Raw genomic sequence first — 22,473 nt, forward strand, 5'->3', positions numbered from 1 at the left:
AGATTTGATGAAAAACAGTAATCTACACATATAAAAAGCTCAATAAACTTCAAGTAGGATAATTAAAAAGAGATATCTACTCCAAGCCATACCATAGTTAAATTATTAAAAGCCAAGGTCAAAAAGAAAATCTTGACAAGAAAAAAATCACTTGATATAAGAAAACTCAAGTAAGATTAACAGCTTAATTTTCATCAGAAACAATAGAGGCCAGAAGGCAATGGGATGACATATCAAAAAGCTAAATAGAAAAACTACCAAAAAAAAAAAATTCAAGCAAGAATCTGCATGCAGCAATATTATCCTTAAAAAATGAAGGCAAGGACCTGACTTGTGGTGGTGCTGTGGATAAAAGAGTCAATCTAAAAAGCATATACGAGAAGCAACTATTATGAGTTGATGCTTCCCACTCATGTTCTCCTTTTTCTCTCTCTTGCCTCTCTCTAAAATGGATAAGAACTTTAAAAAAATTTTTTTAAATGAACATGAAAATAATTCCCAAATTTAAAAGACAATTCACTGCTAGAAGATCAGCATGATGAGAAATAACCATATGGAGTTCATCAAGCTGAAATGAAGTGACACTACATGTAACTCAACCTCATATGGAGAAACAAGGAGCATACAGTAAATGTCAAAGACAGTAAAATACATCTTCTATTTTCTTCACTTAAATGACAAAAGAATTGATTTAAAAGCTAACTAAAGTTATATGATTGAGCTAATAATATACAGAGTCAGGCAAAAGTAGGTTTATAGCTGGGACACAAGAGTTTATTCTAGTATTATTATTTATTGTATTATTTTCCATACAAACAACTATAACCCTTTTACCCCACCCTGTATAAAGATGTAATACTACAGAGAGCAGAAAGGCAAGGTGAGGGAAGGATTGGAGCTATGCAGTAGCAAAAAGTGACAGGCAGAAGCAATCCCTACAGAGAAATGAGGAATACCAGGAATGTTAACATTTCAGTAAATATTAAGATGGTACAAATGTATTTTTTCTCTTAATTCCTTTAAAAGATAAAATAAGACATTAGCAATACCACTGTTTTACTGGGTCTAGAACATTTATAAACATGTAACAATAACAGCACAAAGGAAGGTGGAAAGAATGGATCTATGTTGAAACGAAGTCTGTATTTTACTAGAATTAAGTGACTAATAATCTAAAGTAGATAGAATACATATTTTAATGCCTAAACCAGCTATTAAGAAAACTTATTAAAAAACAAAGACATAGCAAAAAGAAAGAAGAAAATCCAACCATATACGTAACAACTTTAACTGTAAATCAACTGAAATACTCCTAAAAGTGCACTGTGTGAATGGATGAAACAGCAAGACTCACCTATATCTTGTCATCAAGAGGCACTTTAGTCAGGCACAAAGGAATGAAAAAGACATACCATGCAATCGGTCACTACAAGGCAGCTGGAGTAGCTATATTAATGCCAGACAAAAAATTGTTAAGATATAAAACTCAACAATAAATTTGGGAATTCAGAAACCCACTCACAATAATGGACAGAGGAACTACCCATAAAATGAGCAAGTATACAGAAAATCTGAACACTATCACCTAAACTGACTTAACACCAGACCCACCACCAGCAGAATCCACATTCTTCCTTAGTTCACAAGAAGCATTTCCCTGAAGAGACTATATGCTATGGGATAAGACAACTTTTATTTTTAAATGACAGAAATATACAAAGTATGTTCTCTGACCACAATAGTCAGATTTAAGAATAAACAACAGAGGATAATGAAATCCACAAACATTTGTAAATTATGACAATGTACTTCTAATGACACATGGGTCAGGAAAGAAATACTAAAGGAAATTAGAAAATATTTTGAACAGAATGGAAACAAAAATACAAGATACCAAAATTTATGGAATGCAGCTAAAATAGTACCTAGACAAAGATTTGTAATTTTAAATGCCTATATAGTATTAGAAAAGAACTCCCAAATTAATAATTGGTCATCTTAAGAAATTAGCTAATGAAGAAACTAAGCCCAAACTAAACAAAAGAAAAAAATAATAAAGCATAAAATGAGAAGAGCAATTAGAAAACAGAAAAATTAGTCTAACCCAGGTGGTGGTGCAGTGGGTAGAGCGTCAGACTGAGACATGGAGGACCCAGGTTCAAAACCCCAAGGTTGCTGGCTTGAGCACAGGCTCATCCAGCTTGAGCATGGGGTCACTGGCTTGAGCGTGGGATCATAGCCATGACCCTATGGTTACTAGCTTGAGTCTAAAGTTCACTGGCTTGAAGCCCAAGGTCTCTGGTTTGAGCCCCAGGTCTCTGGGTTTGAGCCCAAGGTCGCTGGCTTGAGCAAGGGGTCACTCGCTCTGCTATAGACCCCGGTCAAGGCACATATGAGAAAGCAATCAGTGAACAACTAAGGAGCTGCAATGAAGAACTGATGCTTCTCATCTCTCTTCCTTCCTGTCTGTCTGTCCCCGTCACTCTCTCTCTCGCTCTCTCTGTCAAAAAAAAAAAAAAAAGAAAAATTAATGAAATCAGAAACTGGGCCTTGAGAAGATCAAAAAGATGGAAAATCTTTAGGTGGACCAAGGAAAAGAGGAAATACAAATCACCAAGATCAGAATGGGAAGAGGAGACACAGGCACTACTGACTTTACAGAAATTTAAAGAACTATGGGATACTACAAACAACTTTAGGTTCACAACTTAAGTAAAACACAGTAATTATTAAAGACAGAAATTACTGAGAATAACAAGGTGAAAAAATATGACAAGAAATGAAATTAGTAATCTTAAATCTTCACATAGAAAAGCTTTATTAGTACATTCTGCCAAACATTTAAAATAGTATAAATAATGTAATCCCTCACACACTCTTACAGAACACAGAGAAGGAACACTTCCCAACAAATCCTAGAAGGCTAATATTAAGCTGGCATCAAAGTCAGGCAAACACATTAAATGATAAGAAAGCTATTGATAAATATCACTCATGGATGCACAAAATCCTCAATAAAATATTACAAGCCAAATCCAGTAACACAATGAAAGCAAGGTTGGTTTTACCTCTGAATACCAATTAATGTAATATATCATACATTAATATTGAAAAGGAAAAAGCCATCTCAATAGACATACAAAAGATATCTATCATTCATTCATGACAAAAAATTGCAACAGACTAGGAAAAAGAACATTTTCTCAAACTGATAAAGGGTATCTATTTATCAAAAATCTACTGCTAACACTACAGTTAACAGTTACAATCGGAATGCTTTCCTCACAAAGACTGGGAATAAGACAGGTCCATCTAAGCAGCAATGAGACTAGAAGTGAAGAATTAAATTGTCCTTTGATAGATGACATGACATCAATGAAAGAAAATTCTAAGGCAGTGTTTTTCAATCTTTTTACAGTGAAAATAGGAAAATTATTTCAGGGACTACTAAGGCAGAAATCACTCTGAGTATAAGCGAATTTGACTAAGATCATTGAATCTACAATCTTCACACAACATCAGGGAGGTAACTCTTCCACAGACTAGCACGAAATTTCTGGCAGACCAGTCCATGGATCGGCGGTTGAAAAACACTGTTCTAAGGAATCCATGAAGTAATCACGGTTCTAACTTAGGCAAGGGAGTGAGGTCCTTGGGTTAGAACAGTATCAGATCTATTATGTCTCAACTTACAAAAACTGGAAAAGATACTATTCTAAGACTATATTTTTAACAGTACTGTTCAGCCCTTGCCAGGCAGCTCTCAGTTGGTTAGAGTAGCGTCCCAATATGTCAATGTTACGGTAAAGTCACAGATAAGAATCAACCAATGGTAAGTGGATCAATAAGTCAATGTTTTCTCTCACTCTCCCCTCTCTCTTTAAAATCAATTAATAAATTTTAAAAATTACAAAAATTCAGTAAAAGCCTTTGTTGTGAAATATGGTTATAACGAGCGAAGAGGACAGAGGAGGACAGAGGAGGACTGGGGAGGCAAGGAGCAAAGACAAAGGGAAAAATAAATACCTCAATCCTCCGTTTCGCTTTGTCGTAAACCCTTTCTTCTTTAGTTCGATCATCATCAGAGTCATATTCAGATTCTGAGCTCATTTCTTTACTTGGCTTTTTATCAAATGCTTTCCCTGAATCTTTCTCATCTGACACCTTTTCTTCATCTTCTTCACCTTCACTGCCTTCACTTTCTCCTTCATCTTCTTCTTCTTCACTCTCTTCTTCCTCTTCTTCATCCTCCTCATCCTCCTCCTCCTCTTCAGGGTTTTCTTTTACTTCTATATGTACTGTGTTTCCTTCTTTCAGAAAGAGAGATTTTAAAATAAATGAAAATTAAAAATGATAGAGACCTTAAAGACAAATAAACCAGCAACATTATATTGTTAATTCTAAATTAACATTTTCATGCCTCATAAATGCAAAGTGTTTGTCTTGATGGTACAATGAAGCAACAGTGAAAATGTGACGCATTAATCCACACCTAAGCTAATAAAAAAGAAAAACAGTGCTAAGCAGGGTACCAGAGGGCAGAACCGAGTGGTGAACACAATGCTCGGCACTTCTGTCCCCGGAGGGTGCATGCTGATTCTGGAGGAGGTGAGAGGCTGAGCAGAGCTTTTACTGGCCCCTCAGTGACTGGGGCGTTGAGAGTTCAAGCCTAGCAAGGATTGTGGAGGCTGGGGGGGCGGGGGCCGGCAAGGTGAACGAGCACTGGGTAACACCTGTGTTGTGAGGTGAAATCCTGAAGAACTGTATCCTAGGAGTAAGGATGAACAGGAAGTAAACAGAACCTTCCCATTCTTGGCAGAACACTTTTAGATTCTCTGAATTCTAAATCTGGAATAAGATGATTTTATATTGCTAGTTTACTCCTGGTGATGTACATAAAATTCTTACTGGAGAAAGAAAACACCATCCTTGACCACAAATTCTTTCTACAGTTTTACAAGTATAGTATCTAGTGCAACATACAAAAATAACAAACCACATGCAAAAGCAATTCACATGAGTAAAGCCAGCACATAGATATACACAGGGCTTCCACTGAAGTTAGAAAACCAAAGTTTAAAAGTAACTATGCTTCTAACATCCAGGGAGCAAAAGATGAGATTAAAATTTTTAAAAAGGTAAATAAAAACCATTAAATAGTTAAAAGGAAGTTCTAAAACTGAAAAATACAGAATAGCTCAAGGAGAAAATTAATGAACCAAAAAACAGATCAGAAGGAACAATTTAGAATGAACCATGGAGAACCAGTAAGATGGAAAATTCAGAAGAGGTAAAAATACACTGCAATAGTATATATAGTAAGAAGGTCTATGTAGGCATAACTAGAATCCCTGAGGGGGAGTAATGATTCATACATAACACTTAAAAACATAAAACCATACATTCTCATTAAAGTCCTACAGGCAGAATAAATAAAAAGAAATCAATCCTAGATACATCATAATAAAACTCCTAAAAACCTAAAATACATGAAAACTTTAGGCTCATACCTGGATTCTCAACAGAAATAATGAAAGCCAAGACAAGGGAATAATATCTTCAAAGTGTTAATAAAATTTCAGCAAAGATTTTTTTTTTTCTCAGTAAATATACCCTTCAAGAATGAAGATGAGAAAAAGACATTTTTAGAAAAGCAGAAATGGAATGTCTAACAGATTCATACTAAAGTAAATTCTAAAAGGAGTCTTCAGACTGGAAGAAATTTTCCTACATGGAAGGTCAGAGATGGAGAAAGAAATTAAGCACAAAACAAAAAGCTAAGAATATAGGGATATTTAAATAAATACTGACTGTAAAAAATAATCAGCTATTGGCCCTGGCCGGTTGGCTCAGCGGTAGAGCGTCGGCCTGGCGTGCGGGGGACCCGGGTTCGATTCCTGGCCAGGGCACATAGGAGAAGCGCCCATTTGCTTCTCCACCCCCCCCTTCCTCTCTGTCTCTCTCTTCCCCTCCCGCAGCCAAGGCTCCATTGGAGCAAAATGGCCCAGGCGCTGGGGATGGCTCCTTGGCTTCTGCTCCAGGCACTGGAGTGGCTCTGGTCGCGGCAGAGCGATGCCCCGGAGGAGCAGAGCATCGCCCCCTGGTGGGCAGAGCGTCGCCCCTGGTGGGCGAGCTGGGTGGATCCCGGTCGGGCGCATGCGGGAGTCTGTCTGACTGTCTCTCCCCTTTCCAGCTTCAGAAAAATACAAAAAAATAAAAAATAATAATCAGCTATTATGTAGTTTAAAATAAATAAGAACAATGATATAGAAATTGAGAATTGGATAATAGTTATTCATGTATTCAATGGTCTTTGCACTGTCTGGGAAGATGGTAACATTAGACAATGACAGTTCAAAGACCTGTGTTAAATGTCTTTGGATTAACACTAAAAGTAAGCAAAAAGGTACACAACTTCGAAGCTCACAGAAGAAGAAAAAATTGATAATAAAAGCAATCCAACAATACAAAATATGATTAAAAAGAGACGAAAAAATAAGCACCTGCTTCTCCACCCTTCCCATCTCCTTTCTCTCTCTCTTCCTCTCCCGCAGCCAAGGTTCCTTTGGAGCAAAGTTGGCCCGGGAACTGAGGATGGCTCCGTGGCCTCTGCCTCACGCACTAGAATGGCTTCGGTTGCAACGGATCAATGCCCCAGATGGGCTGAGCATCGCCCCCTGGTGGGCTTGCCATGTGGAGCCCGGTCGGGCACATGCAGGAGTCTGTCTCTCTGCCTCCCCACTTCTCACTTCAGAAAAAATACCAAAAAAAAAAAAAAAGTTGTGTGGCTACATATTTTTTTTAAGGTTTCATTAATTGATTTGAGAGAGAGAGAGAGAATGGTGGTGGGGGAGGAGTGGAAAGCATCAACTCATAGTTGTTGCTTCTCATATGTGCTTTGACCAAGCAAGCCCAGGGTTTTGAACCAGCGACCTCAGCATTCCAGGTGGACACTTTACGCACTGTGCCATGACAGGTCAGGCATGTGTGGCTATATTAATATCAGATAAAGTAGACTTTAAGACACAAGGCATTACTAAAAATGAATAAAAAATAAAGTATAAAGTAAATACAATATAAATAATGTATTGAGTCAATTCATCATAAAGATACAAAGACTATATTCACCCTATAATACAGCACAAAAATATAAAAAGCAAAAGTTGACAGAATTCAGGGAGAAATAGACACTCTACAATCACTGTGGGAGATTTTAACACACCACTTAGTAATAGAAAAAGTAACCAGATAAAACTGAGAAAAACATGGAAGACTTAAAATAATCAGCAAACCTGACTAAACATAAAAGTGGCACCCAACTACTGCAGAATATGAACTCTTTCCAATCATGTAAGAAACATTTACAATAATAAACTATTTTCTGGGTTGTAAATCAAGTCTCAAAAGGATAGAACCATATATGTTCTCTGATCACAATGAAGTAACAAGAAGATAATTACAAAATCCCTACTTACATAAATTGACATACACTTCTAAATAAATCATAGCTAAAATATCAAAATGTGAATTCAAAATAAAGTCAGCACATTAGAACTTGTAGAATTTTACTAAAGCCATGATTAAAATAAAATCTATAATTTAAAAATTATATATTGGGGGCAGAAAACACTATAAAACCAGAGACAAATATCCATTTCAAAAAGTTAGGGGGGAAAAAAAGGGGGGGAAAGCCAGCAAATTAAATCCAAAGAAAGTTGATTTTAGTAATAAAGAACAGAAAGTAATTACCAAAAAAAGACACTTTTTATTCATAGTGAGTAGGAACTATACTATTATTTGTTTTGTCTTTGTATTAGATTTTAAGTTAAAGGGTCTTTTTGTAGGCTAGCTTTAATAACCTAACTCCACTGATAACATTATCAATCTGAAAAAACATATTCTAAATCCCAGGCAACTATCTTTTAAATAACCTTCTGAAAAGCTGCTTACTCATGAAATGGTATCTACATGAGGCTTTAGGAATGATGGCAAGGGAGAGAGCACTGGTCTCTCCTCCAGGATGTATATTTGGTGGTCATATTCAGAGACTATTTCTTAAACACCTCTAATAACCACTGGATTTACCACTGGGTGCTTATGAGCTATTCACCTTTATCTCTCTCTTCATCACTGACCATAGCTTCCCAGTCATCCAATCCAGCATCCTCAGTTTCTTCTTCCTCTTCTGTAAATAAAAGTTTTCATTGAAGATACAGAAAAAGTAGAAAATTATGCTGACATGAAAAATAAATGTTTTAGCTATGCAAGAAAATAAAAAAACCACACACAATTTCATTAACTTTAGAAATATTTTTCAATATAGCTAGCATGTTATAATTTATTATTACTAAATGCTTCACAACTTCCTAGTATTTTGAATACAGGTTGGGGTAAAGAAGGTTTACAGTTGTATAACAAATAATACAATAGTTAATAAATAACAATAAAAGAATAAACTGTATTTCACTTACTCATAACTGTAAACCCACTTTTGCCACACCCTGTATACAAGGGCACATCATCATACTTGATTCTTGAAGACAAATGAAATTTCACATATATCTTCTTTTTGATCTTTCATCTTAACTCTATACACTTAAGAATTTATTACTTATTTCGCTTTAACTTCTACAGATACATACAAATACTACATAAATACATTACATAGCTAGAAGCACAAAGCTGCATCTCTACTCCCAGCTGATTAGAACAGATATTTTGCTTACAACCCAAAAATAGTCAGAAAGGTATCATTTTGAATATTAAAAACTTAATACTGTCCTTAACAATAATGACTCTTTTTACTGAAATATAATCAAGCAAAACTATTTTCACAAGATGAGAGTACACGTAGTGTTTGCTTCTCTGTAATAATCATCACTTGCAAACAAGTCTGGATAAGTCATTTGAGGAAGAAATGCAAGTCAGGAACATCCTTCTATTTTAGCAATTCTTTTTACTGCTATAAATTACAGCTGAAATAGTAGACTGCTATAAAGCGTATCAACCTGAATTTCATTATGCTAAGCTGAGATGTGCACAAATGATCTCTTTTACACTGAGAAAAGGAGGGGGTGAGGGAGGCGATCAATAATACCTTTCACCAATGGGAGTCAGTCTTGATATCCTTATGTTTCCACTCCCACTCCTGTCTCTGAACACTTGACAATCTCTTGATTTTACCAAACATACATTATGCTAGCCTGTGCCTGTGGTTCGCCTATCAACATCTAGTCTCATGAATTAGAACAATATTTATCTTAAAAAAAAAAAAAAAGGAAAGGGCCCTGGCCTGTTGGCTCAGTGGTAGAGCGTCGGCCTGGCGTGTAGAAGTCCCGGGTTTGATTCCTGGCCAGGGCACACAGGAGAGGCGCCCATCTGCTTCTCCACCCCTCCCCCTCTCCTTCCTCTCTTTCTCTTCCCCTCCCGCAGCCAAGGCTCCATTAGAGCAAAGATGGCCTGGGGGCTGGGGATGGCTCCTTGGCCTCTGCCCCAGGCGCTAGAGTGGCTCTGGTTGCACTAGAGCGATGCCCCGAATGGGCAGAGCATCGCCCCCTGGTGGGCATGCCGGGTGGATCCCGGTCAGGCACATGCGGGAGTCTGTCTGACTGCCTCCCCCTTTCCAGCTTCAGAAAAATAAAAAATAAATAAAATAAAAAAGGAAAGAAAGAAAAAGGAAGAAAGCCAGAGACTTTCTCCAGCCTAAAAACACAAACACTGAATAAATGGATTGATTACATAATAGAGGCTGACCTCTAAAAAGGTTTTAAAATTCCAATTCTTTATGATTCTTAAAAAGTTCTAATTAAATGCTTCCAATTGCTTTGGAATGATTAAATAAAGAACTTCAGGTCTTCTTGGTACCACCTAAGATTTCTGACTCATCAAAAGAAACAGAAAATCCAAAAACTATCCTTTCTACACAAATTTTACAGGAACTTCTGAAAAGAACAAAATTGATGCAAGAATCATTTCTACACTTTCAAAGTGGAAATGAAAATAATTTAGAAAGAATTATAAAACCGTTGGCCTTCCTGCCAGATATTTGGTTTCCCCAAATTAATAATAACTAGGACACCTTCTGACACATGAACACTACTTAACCAGGAACTTATTAGCGATGGTACTAGCCTGGTTCAACAGGAGGTGGTGACTCTTCCTTTTCCGGTACTCCCTGTTCCACAGCTTCTACAGCAGCACTTATCTCTACTGGCTCAGACACTGAGTAAAGGGCAGAAGCCATGTTAATATTTTTTCAGTACATAATTTGTTAGGGTACTCTATTAAGTATTGAATAAAAACCAGTAGTGTTAACCTAAATTATTTATCAAGTTCAAAAAACATTTAAATATTAGTTGTATATTTTACAGAAAACAGCAGTTTTCCTTTCTGCTCAAGGAATAGAATGTAGTTACAGGAAACTGAGATAAAACAACAAAGAAAAATAATAATAATAGTTGTGTTTTTCAGGTGATATTCATAGGGTAGGAGCTAGATTTTTCAAACAAAAGTACTTTCTCATCACCCTGTCATCTGAATCAGTTAAGAATAATAATCAGAAATAAAGTATAGAAAATAAGTTTTAAAACACAAATCTGATTTATTTCATAACAGAGGATATTATTTTAAAGTGTGCAAAAAAGCAAATAAAAAGGTTACTAAATCACATACAAACCTTCTTTATTTTCTAGCTGCTGTGGAGTTTTTTTCTTCTTTTTATCTTCATAAATTGGCCTTTTCTTTGGCAAAGAGTCTTTTGATGGCACTTCAACACCTGAGGGATAACAATGGAAAACTTCAGGTTTATACTAATTGTATGTCACCAAAGCAATACTACTTAAACAGATAAAATTTTATTCACCTCAGAGATACATACCTTAAAATATAAAAGAGACATTCATGGAAAAGCCTTTTTTGATATAAGGCATTCTAAATTTTACACACATTAAAATGCCATTATTTTGGTGTTTCAGTTCTATGCCTTTTGATAAAGGTGTGTTTATGCAACCCCCATCACACTGAAGATGAGAACAAGTCCATCACCCTGTGCTGTTCTGTGTAGTCAAATTCTGCTCACGTCCTTAGCCCCTAGCTGCATTGACCTGCTCTCCGCCCTCAAAGATTTGCATTTTCTAAATGTCACAAAAATGAATATTACAGTCTGGCTGCTGTCATCTTAAGGGCGGGGAGCATTATTCTATTTGCCACACACTTTAAACTTTTTTTTTTTTTAATTGAGGAGCAGGGGAGGCAGAAAGACAGACTCCTGCATGCACCCCGACCAGGATCCACCATCCCCTATGGGGAGATGCTCTGCCTTTAGAAAACAAAGAAATAGATTCTCTCCAGAAATTCCAGAAAGCAGTGTTGTTCTGCTAACACCTTAGCCCAGTGAGATACATATCAGACTTTTGATCTACAGAACTGTAAGATAATAAATTTGTGTTAAGTCATTAAATTTGTGGTAATCTGTTAGAGGAGAAATAGAAAACTATGTATAAGAGAAGTTTTCATTATCACTACAAAATGTAGTAAGTCAACTTTCAACTAAGGCCAGCTTGATAGCTGGTTAAAAACAAGTAAAAGTTAAAATTTATTAAGTAGCTTTCCAAAATAAAAATGTACCACCATCAGCAATTTGTTTTCATTTGAATTCATGGTTCTTCTCCACTACTTTTGAACATTTGTTTTAATATTTTCTAAATATAACATTAGGACAAATAAATGTCAAAATTGGCATAGCAAATGTCAAATCTGATTTGCAAGTAGCACTGTTGAGTCTTAGGAGACTACGTCTTCATTAGTCAAGAGTGAATAATGAATCCGAGAAGCACAGAGCTTCAAACGGCAAGATTCTCTACTGCAACCCTCCCTTCCATTCCTCATCACCTCTGCTGGGTTACTGACAGTCTCTCACTAAGGGCAGAAAATTCATAAGACGACAGAAAAAACAATTTATTGTTTTATTGAATGAAGTTGTTTAAAAAGGAAAATCTTAAAAGGTTCTTAACTTTAAAGTATGAATGTATGTATGTGTGTATATGTGTGTGTGTGTGTGTGTATATGTAAATGCTGAGACTGGTTAGAATTATAAAACCAGAGCCATCAATCAGTCTGATAAGACAATATGTTAAACACAGCAAAGTAAAGGGATAAACCCAGCTGAGGATGTGGAGATAATCAGGCTGACCAGGGTTTTCCTATCTAGCAACCTGCAACCTAGCAAGTGAAAGCACGAAAGTGAGCTGGCTGGCCTGAGGATGGTCTCATCAACACCCCACACGTAACTGACTGGTTCTCTACTTCAGTAACCTACTGTATCTGTAATCAAAACCAAGACGTACGAGTGTACAGACATTCCATTTATCTTGTCAACTAACACTACAATCAAATTCTTGCAAAAGCTCTTTGCCTGAAATGAGTTAATTCCAAATTATTTATAAAGTACTTGCTATGTGCTTAGTAATCACAGGCTATAAAACAGACTGAAAAGGTAACCTGCCACACATTTCAGAGTATCTACCTGAAAATATCTGTAGGTATAATAGAGATAACCTATAATCTCTAGAGATATATTTTAGGCTCAATAAATACACTGCTAGATGACGTCAGAGTAATGGCGGGGTGGGAAGCGATACCGATAAATCTCCCCCAAAACTCAACAAGATCTTCAACCAGAAACAGAAAAACCTATACTTGGAGCCTCCAGATGCTTCGCAATACACCCAAAGGTATGGTCGAGTGAAAAATTGGCTAAATATATAACCAAACCCAGAAAGAAATAGGGAGTAAGAAATGCTCCGCCTTCCTCACTAACCTAAACAGGGCGGCTTTCTCTGGTAACTGTGAATATAGAAACTGAGGCGGGCAAAGGGGGTGAATAGATCCAGGCCGCGGCACAAACGGCCGAACCACGCTGTGGCACGGAGATCCAAGCCGAGGAAAAACTGATCCTGTGGCAACCCGGGCAATACAAGCTAACACTCACGCCAAACCCAAACAAAGAAAGACAAGCGGAGCGGCCATTTTACCCGGTCTCCTGGTCGGCGTGCGCGCAGTTAGTGGGCGAGAGATTTCTTCCTAGGCCCCGGGAGTGGGTGCCCGTGTTGCCCCACGGAGAGGCAGGGTCAGAGGCCTTTCTGTGGGCTGAGGGCAGAGTCTCTGGGCAGCCCCAGCGCCCTGGGAAAGCCACGCACGGGAGTGAGAACTAATTCCAACGGTGGAGATTTTCAGGGGCTGGAGGGGGTTTCACTCAGAGGGAAACGCGCCAGCCTCATATCCTGGTGTGCGCGCGCAGATAAGGAGTGAGCGATTCCTCCGAGTGCCTCCGCAGTGCGCGCCCGTGTTATCGCACAGAGGGGCAGAGTCAGGGGCCTTTGTGTGGGCCAAAGCGGAATCTCGGGCCGCCCCAGCACCTTGCAAAAGCCGCGCACGGGGACGGAGCGAGACTCAATTCCAACGCTGCAACTTTTCCCTGCGGTGGGGGGTTTCACTCAGAGCGTGAGACTGCTGGCCGGATATCCTGGTCTGTGCGCGCAAACAGTGAGTGAGAGTTTCCTCCAAGCGCCCCGGAAGTGGGCGCCCGCCAGAGTTACCGGACAGAGTGGCAGAGCCAGAGGTCTTTGAGTGGGCGGAAAGACCGCCTGATTATGCTAGCAGCTCTGACTGACTGAGCCTTACCCAGAGCCCTGTGCTGAGTGGAAATAGAGTGGGGAGTTGCCAGCTCTTTGAACCTCTTACTATCCAGGCAGAGGCAGCAGCAACCCCATAGCTGGATTATCAGGCTACTAATTGAGGAAGGAAAGACTAGGAGAAAGGCTCCAGGAACACGGAGTCTCTCACTGTCGGAGCCTATAAATGCTAATGAGCCTCGACTGCCAACGAGACTGAAGCACAATACATGATATCACCATAGAGACTTATCAACTGCAAACCTCTACCTGAGCGTGCCAAAGGGGCAGAACCCGGGGTACAGAGTCACCGACCAGGAAGAGGGAGAGAAAAGAAAAAGCAAGAAGATAACCTCTCAAAATCAAGAATAATCTGCAGACTTTATAACCTATCCCATTTTATTATATTTGTTCGTTTGTTTCTCTTATCTTCATTCTTGATACTTTTTTTCCTCCTCCAATTTGGCCGATTAACTCTCTGCTGGTCTTACTCTCTCCTCTCCTTGAACTACACTACCCATAAGTGTTACATCTCCCATTATCTTTTCTCTTCTCTTCCTTTCTCTCTATGAGGGTTGCACTCCAAAACCCTTAACTCTCTCTCTCTCTCTCCTTTCTTTTTTCTTCTTTTAGTGGTTCCCTCTTTTTTTCTCTCTCTCTCTTTCTTTTCTCCCTCTATATTAGTTTCTTCCTTTCTCCTTTACATCTCCTCTCATTCAAACCTCAATAACAAACAAATTATCTTATCTGGGACTCAAACTTATGTTTGTGGCATTTTGGGGGGTTTTTACTTCACCTTTTTAACTCACTAGCAGTGCTCCCATCCCTGGCTCTCCATATTATCTAGTTCTTGTTCCACTAAATACAACAGTAATTTTTTAATTTGTCCCCCCATTTTTCCATTTTCCTCTTATTCCTCTCATCATAACTCTTAGACAACCAACACCTAAAAGCAAATCATTTTATTCTTGACCCAAATTTTTTCCTTATTTGCTTTTTGTGGGTCCATATGCTCTTTTTTTTTTCTTTTCTTTTTTCTTTTTCTTTTTTTGCCCCTTTATTACTTTTCCCCAATTCAGGCCCTCCATCACAGGCATTGTTTGTTATAATTCACAGTTCACCACAAGATTTTCTCAAGAAAGAGGGGAGAGGAGAGGAGAGGAAAAAAGGAGGGGGGGAATAATTTCCTTTTTTTTAATAGAACAAGGAGCTGGTTCTTTGAAAAGATCAACAAAATTGACAAACCCTTAGCAAGACTTACCAAGGAAAAAAGAGAAAGAACTCATATAAACAAAATCCAAAATGAAAGAGGAGAAATCACCACAGACACCGTAGATATACAAAGAATTATTGTAGAATACTATGAAAAACTTTATGCCACTAAGTTCAACAACCTAGAAGAAATGGATAAATTCCTAGAAAAATACAACCTTCCTAGACTGAGTCAAGAAGAAGCAGAAAGCCTAAACAGACCTATCAGTAGAGAAGAAATAGAAAAAAACATTAAAAACCTCCCCAAAAATAAAAGTCCAGGCCCTGACGGCTATACCAGCGAATTTTATCAAACATTCAAAGAAGACTTGGTTCCTATTCTACTCAAAGTTTTCCAAAAAATTGAAGAAGCAATACTTCCAAACACATTTTATGAGGCCAACTTAACCCTCATACCAAAACCAGGCAAGGATGGCACAAAAAAAGAAAACTACAGACCAATATCTCTAATGAATACAGATGCTAAAATACTAAACAAAATACTAGCAAATCGAATACAACAACATATTAAAAAAATAATACATCATGATCAAGTGGGATTCATCCCAGAATCTCAAGGATGGTTCAACATACGTAAAACGGTTAACATAATACACCATATCAACAAAACAAAGAACAAAAACCACATGATCTTATCAATAGACGCAGAAAAGGCTTTCGATAAAATACAACACAATTTTATGTTTAAGACTCTCAACAAAATGGGTATAGAAGGAAAATATTTTAACATGATAAAGGCCATATATGATAAACCATCAGCTAACATCATATTAAATGGCACTAAACTGAAGGCTTTCCCCCTTAAATCAGGAACAAGACAGGGTTGTCCACTCTCTCCACTCTTATTTAATGTGGTACTAGAGGTTCTCGCCACAGCAATCAGACAAGACAAAGAAATAAAAGGCATCCATATCAGAAAAGAAGAAGTAAAGGTATCACTTTTTGCAGATGATATGATCCTATACATCGAAAACCCCAAAGAATCCACAAAAAGACTACTAGAAAAAATAAGCCAATACAGTAAGGTCGCAGGATACAAAATTAACATACAGAAGTCAATAGCCTTTCTATATGCCAACAATGAAACAACTGAGAAGGAACTCAAAAGAATAATCCCCTTCACAATTGCAACAAAAAAAATAAAATACGTAGGAATAAACATAACAAAGAATGTAAAGGACTTATATAATGAAAACTATAAACCATTGTTAAGGGAAATCGAAAAAGATATAATGAGATGGAAGAATATACCTTGTTCTTGGCTAGGAAGGATAAATATAATCAAGATGGCTATATTACCCAAAGCAATATATAAATTTAATGCAATTCCCATCAAACTTCCAATGACGTTTTTTAAAGAAATGGAGCAAAAAATCATCAGATTTATATGGAAGTATAAAAAACCCCGAATAGCCAAAGCAATCCTAAAGAAAAAGAATGAAGCTGGGGGCATTACAATACCTGACTTCAAACTCTATTATAGGGCCACGACAATCAAAACAGCATGGTATTGGCAGAAAAACAGACACTCAGACCAATGGAACAGAATAGAAAGTCCAGAAATAAAACCACATATATATAGTCAAATAATTTTTGATAAAGGGGCCAACAACACACAATGGAGAAAAGAAAGCCTCTTCAATAAATGGTGCTGGGAAAACTGGAAAGCCACATGCAAAAGAATGAAACTGGACTACAGTCTCTCCCCCTATACAAAAATTAACTCAAAATGGATCAAAGATCTAAACATAAGACCTGAAACAATTAAGTACATAGAAGAAGACATAGGTACTCAACTCATGGACCTGGGTTTTAAAGAGCATTTTATGAATTTGACTCCACAGGCAAGAGAAGTGAAGGCAAAAATTAATGAATGGGACTACATCAGACTAAGAAGTTTTTGCTCAGCAAGAGAAACTGATAACAAAATAAACAGAAAGCCAACTAAATGGGAAATGATATTTTCAAACAACAGCTCAGATAAGGGCCTAATATCCAAAATATACAAAGAACTCATAAAACTCAACAACAAACAAACAAACAATCCAATAAAAAATGGGAAGAGGATATGAATAGACACTTCTCCCAGGAAGAAATACAAATGGCCAACAGATGTATGAAAAGATGCTCATCTTCTTTAGCTATTAGAGAAATACAAATCAAAACGGCAATGAGATACCACCTCACACCTGTTCGATTAGCTGTTATTAGCAAGACAGGTAATAGCAAATGTTGGACAGGCTGTGGAGAAAAAGGAACCCTCATCCACTGTTGGTGGGAATGTAAAGTAGTACAACCATTATGGAAGAAAGTATGGTGGTTCCTCAAAAAACTGAAAATAGAACTACCTTATGACCCAGCAATCCCTCTACTGGGTATATATCCCCAAAACTCAGAAACATTGATACGTAAAGACACATGCAGCCCCATGTTTATTGCAGCATTGTTCACAGTGGCCAGGACATGGAAACAACCAAAAAGCCCATCAATAGATGACTGGATAAAGAAGATGTGGCACATATACACTATGGAATACTACTCAGCCATAAGAAATGATGACATCGGAACATTTACAGCAAAATGGTGGGATCTTGATAACATGATACGAAGCGAAATAAGTAAATCAGAAAAAACCAGGAACTGTATTATTCCATACGTAGGTGGGACATAATAGTGAAACTAAGAGACATTGATAAGAGTGTGGTGGTTACGGGGGGGAGGGGGGAATGGGAGAGGGAAAGGGGGTGGGGAGGGGCACAAAGAAAACAAGATAGAAGGTGACAGAGGACAATCTGACTTTGGGTGGTGGGTATGCAACATAATTGAACGACAAGATAACCTGGACTTGTTATCTTTAAATATATGTATCCTGATTTATTGATGTCACCCCATTAAAAAAATAAAATTGGCCCTGGCCGGTTGGCTCAGCGCTAGAGCGTCGGCCTAGCCTGCGGAGGACCTGGGTTCGATTCCCGGCCAGGGCACACAGGAGAGGCGCCCATTTTCTTCTCCATCCCTCCGCCGCGCTTTCCTCTCTGTCTCTCTCTTCCCCTCCCGCAGCCAAGGCTCCATTGGAGCAAAGATGGCCCGGGCGCTGGGGATGGCTCTGTGGCCTCTGCCTCAGGCGCTAGAGTGGCTCTGGTCGCAACATGGCGACGCCCCGGAGGGGCAGAGCATCGCCCCCTGGTGGGCAGAGCATCGCCCCTGGTGGGCGTGCCAGGTGGATCCCGGTCGGGCGCATGCGGGAGTCTGTCTGACTGTCTCTCCCTGTTTCCAGCTTCAGAAAAATGAAGAAAAAAATAAAAAATAAAAAATAAAATAAAATAAAATTATTTTAAAAAAATAAAATAAATACACTGCTCACGAAAATTAGGAGATATTTTATCACTTCATATTCATTTTGAATATCCCCTAATTTTTGTGATCAGTATAAGTTTTATAGCATTTTAGGTAATTAATAGGGTAACCAATCTTTAGCAATCAAGGTAGTTTTGAAAGGTATAGTAAAACAAAACAGAACATTGTGGTGGACAATGGAGGGCCCTTAACATCAGGGTAAGGTGTTTGGATTTTTTATTAATTAACTAAGAAAGAAACAGGGCAAACATTGGGCAACAGTATGAAGAATAAGAAAAGTGACTAGGATATGAGAGACCATCTCTTCCAAGCCTGTCCCAAAGGCTGGTGCTAAATTCATCATTTTATATTTTAACTTTCACCTAAGCTGGGGGGGCTAAGTGAAAAAAGTAAAGGGCTTACGCCAAGAAAACAAAACAAAGCAAAACTCCATTACAATAGAATGATACACATTCAAATTAACCTTTTGGAGGTTGCTAGGACATCAGTTTACTATTTTGAAAATTAATGAAGAAAGGAAAAGAATTAAGTATCCACCTGACTTTCCTGCATGAAACTGTACTTCAAGGAAAGTTATTCTTTAGAGAAAAAATTCTGGCTAGAGAAAATAAATGCAGACGTAATAATAGAATATAACAATTCCTAATGAAATACTGGTTATTGGCAATGATCCCCAACTAAACCTTAAATTAAGTGAAAAGTCAACAAAGAACTTTCATAACAAACAAGGCTGCCAATAACTAAACCCACTGATCATTGCTGACATCACCAGAAGTGAGACAACTAGATCATGTGCCTCCTGACATGAAACAGGAAGTACACAGCACCAGTAAGAAGTAGCCAAGCTGCTAGAGCTAAGAAATTACAAGGTAGAGAGAAGTATATTAGCCAACACCAAGCAAATGCAATTAGACAAATATAAAATATAATAAATTCTAAATAATCCAGTATCTTCAATAAACAAATGGCATGCCTAAAACGGGTGGCAGTGGTATTGGTAAGATACAGACCTATCAACCAAATGCAATGTGTGGCTGTAATCTGGATCCTTATTTGAAAATATTAATTATAAAAGACATTTGAAGACATGTGGAAAAAACTAAAAATGGACAGAAAATCAGATATCAAAACATTAATTTTGTTAGAGGTAATATATACTCTACTCATGTTAAAAAGTAAAATGTCCGTATCTGTTAGAGATACATATTTAAGTAAAATAATATGGTATCTACAATTTACTTTTAAAATGCTCCAGGAAATAAAGAGGAGATGGAAAAGGACAAAACAAGTAGTATATACTGATAACTGTATAAACGGAGTGACGCGTAAATGGGGACTCATTTTACTATATTCCCTATTTTTATTTTGGGGGAAAAAAATTTTTATATACAAACTATCATTGACACATAAAATTTTAACACAGTATAGAAGTCATACTACATTCCTAAGTAAGAAAATTATATCACCTATCACTACTGGATTTTTTCACAATGTTTTCATAGGAATTATTCTGGTACAATTCAATTCTCCTTTTGACCATTACGAAGATATTACTGCATGCATGACAGAGTGTTTAGACTCTTCCATCAGTTAAGAATACTACTTGCCCTGAGCTTGTAGAAGTTTAAGGGTAGCTTCAGCTCTGGCTCTGGCTTCTCTCTGGGATTTAGTTAAAAGTTTTCCTTCTTTTTTCAAGCGTTCTTTTCTTTCTTTTTCTTTTTGTTTTTTCCTTTCTCTTTTTTCTTGTTCCAGTCTTTCCTACAAAAGAATAATACATCACACAAAAACTGAACTAACTTAATTATAAAATTTAAAGGTAAACAACCCAAACTTCAAACAAAGCTTTTTTTTTTCTTGTTTTGTTTTTTTTTTAACAGAGACAGAGAGAGAGAGAGTCAGAGAGAGGGATAGACAGACAGGAACAGAGAGAGAGATGAGAAGCATCAATCATCAGTTTTGTGTGGGGACACCTTAGTTGTTCATTGATTGCTTTCTTGTATGTGCCTTGACCGCGGGCCTTCAGCAGACCAAGTGACCCCTTGCTTGAGCCAGCGACCTTGGGTCCAAGCTGGTGAGCTTTTGCTCAAACCAGATGAGCCCACACTCAAGCTTGCGACCTCGAGGTCTCAAACCTGGATCCTTCTGCATCCCAGTCCGACGCTCTATCCACTGCGTCACTGCCTGGTCAGGCCAAACAAAGCTTTTGAGATGCACGCAAAGTATTATGTTAGGAGATTCCGAATAAAAATATTTTAAATGTACATAATGATTAATATCATATGAGAAGAAATTATGTGTTGGCAATGCCACATAGGCAACCTCTGTCTGTACCTCAGGAAATAAAGGTAGGATTTTCTGAACCTCTTCATTTTATTTCTATCAGGACAATAATGTAACTAAAATTATGAAATTTTAAGATTTAGAAGTTTAGAGGTATTTCAGAGAACTTTATTTTAATTTTTTTTATTTATTCATTTTAGAGAGGAGAGGGAGAGACAGAGACAGAGAGAGACAGAGAGAGAGGAGAGACAGAGAGAGAGGAGAGACAGAGAGAGAGAAGGGGGGGAGGAGCTGGAAGCATCAACTCCCATATGTGCCTTGACCAGGCAAGCCCAGGGTTTTGAACTGGCGACCTCAGCATTTCCAGGTCGAGCCTTATCCACTGCGCCACCAAAGGTCAGGCCCAGAGAACTTTATTTTAGGTTAAACACAATGTCAGTGTCTGTAACTTTGTGAAAACACACCTCTTCCTTCCGCTTGGCTTCCAATTCTTCAAGCCGTCTTATGCGCTCTGCCTCCTCTCGCTTCTGTCTCTCTTCTTCTTCTTTAAGTTTAGCCAGAGCTTCCTGCATAGCTTTCACTGTCGCTTTACTAGGTCCTTTTTTCTTCTCTTTCTCTTTGTCTTCCTTCTCTACTTTCTTTTTCTTCTTATCTTTTTTCTTTTTGTCTCCTTCATTGTCATCTACCAAAAAAAAGAATCGAGGCAAAGTGTTTTTAAAAATGGTTGTCTCCAACTAAGCGACACAATACACCAATGCTGCAGGTTTGATTTCCCTGTCAGGGCTCATGCAAATGGATGTTTCTCACTTCCGCTCTCTCTAAAATCAATAAAAATTTAAAAAGAACAAAAAGCCAACAACAAAAAAACATTGTTTCCTAAGGCAATGATGAGCAAACCCCTGAATTCTAGGACCGTTACAGGCTGACGTGAATGACAGCATCAGGCTAGGACCTGCTGACATCAAGGCATCCCAAAGAGCGCAGGAATACCTAGAACAGGTTAGGATACCCAAGTCAGCCTCCTGAAGAAGCCTACAATGCTGGTGATGTTGCTCTGAGTTGTCCTGAGGGGTGCAAGACAGGAGATCTTGTCAGCAGGGGGAAAACATACTGTATTTAATATAGCTCTTAATCTGCCTAAATTCTGCAGCTAAGTTTTGCTTCTGTAAGATGGGAATGATATGGATGATGCTAATCTTAAGATATTAGCAGGATTAAAATACAAAAATATAAATAATTGTATTCTAAGAATTTTACAACCTTATGCTAAAAAAAATAGGGCAGATTATGAAGTTACTTTCATGGTGTTTCTCCTTAAATATGTCCACATAATAATTAGTGGTTAAGAAGTTATGTCACAGCTTTACTGCTGTAAAGAAAAACTATGTGAATCGTTTGATCTTAAACTATTTGATTTTGACTACGAGGGGGAATTTAACTAGAAAGTTGACATTCTGTTAAATGGTTTTGGTACAAAAATGTGCTCATTCTTGCTTAAAAGATGTTAACTCATTTTAGCATGTTCTTACTTTCCTATTTCACAGGTTGAACTAGGTTTTTAAAAACAGGAAAGAACCTGACCAGGCAGTGGCGCAGTGGATAGAGTGTCAGACTGGGATGCAGAGGACCTAGGTTCGAGACCCCGAGGTCACCAGCTTGAGCACTGGCTCATCTGGTTTGAGCAAAACAAAAAAAAGCCCACCAGCTTGAACCCAAGGTCGCTGGCTCCAGCAAGGGGTTGCTCAGTCTGCTGAAGGCCCGTGGTCAAGGATATTGAGAAAGCAATCAATGAACAACTAAGGTGTTGCAACGTGCAATGAAAAACTAATGATTGATGCTTCTCATCTCTCTCCGTTCCTGTCTGTCTGTCCCTGTCTATCCCTCTCTCTCTCTG

The 22,473-nt window shown here is 38.0% G+C and overlaps 1 protein-coding gene across 2 annotated transcripts in view; it reads right to left on the reverse strand.

Moving 5' to 3' along the window:
- EIF5B (eukaryotic translation initiation factor 5B) overlaps window positions 1-22,473 on the reverse strand; it is a 72,387-nt gene that overhangs the window by 25,831 nt on the left and 24,083 nt on the right. The window contains exons 5-10 of one of the 2 annotated variants that reach the window (XM_066267856.1): window positions 21,044-21,261; window positions 19,907-20,057; window positions 10,676-10,774; window positions 10,132-10,221; window positions 8,111-8,185; window positions 4,027-4,307 (exon numbers count right to left, since the gene is read on the reverse strand). In XM_066267856.1, coding sequence (XP_066123953.1) covers window positions 4,027-4,307; window positions 8,111-8,185; window positions 10,132-10,221; window positions 10,676-10,774; window positions 19,907-20,057; window positions 21,044-21,261 — 914 coding nt within the window. Of the gene's footprint in view, window positions 1-4,026; window positions 4,311-8,110; window positions 8,186-10,131; window positions 10,222-10,675; window positions 10,775-19,906; window positions 20,058-21,043; window positions 21,262-22,473 lie in introns of both variants that reach the window. The other variant, XM_066267855.1, reaches the window with a different exon arrangement.

Source organism: Saccopteryx bilineata, chromosome 3, assembly GCF_036850765.1.
Source record: "Saccopteryx bilineata isolate mSacBil1 chromosome 3, mSacBil1_pri_phased_curated, whole genome shotgun sequence".
NCBI lineage: Eukaryota > Metazoa > Chordata > Mammalia > Chiroptera > Emballonuridae > Saccopteryx > Saccopteryx bilineata.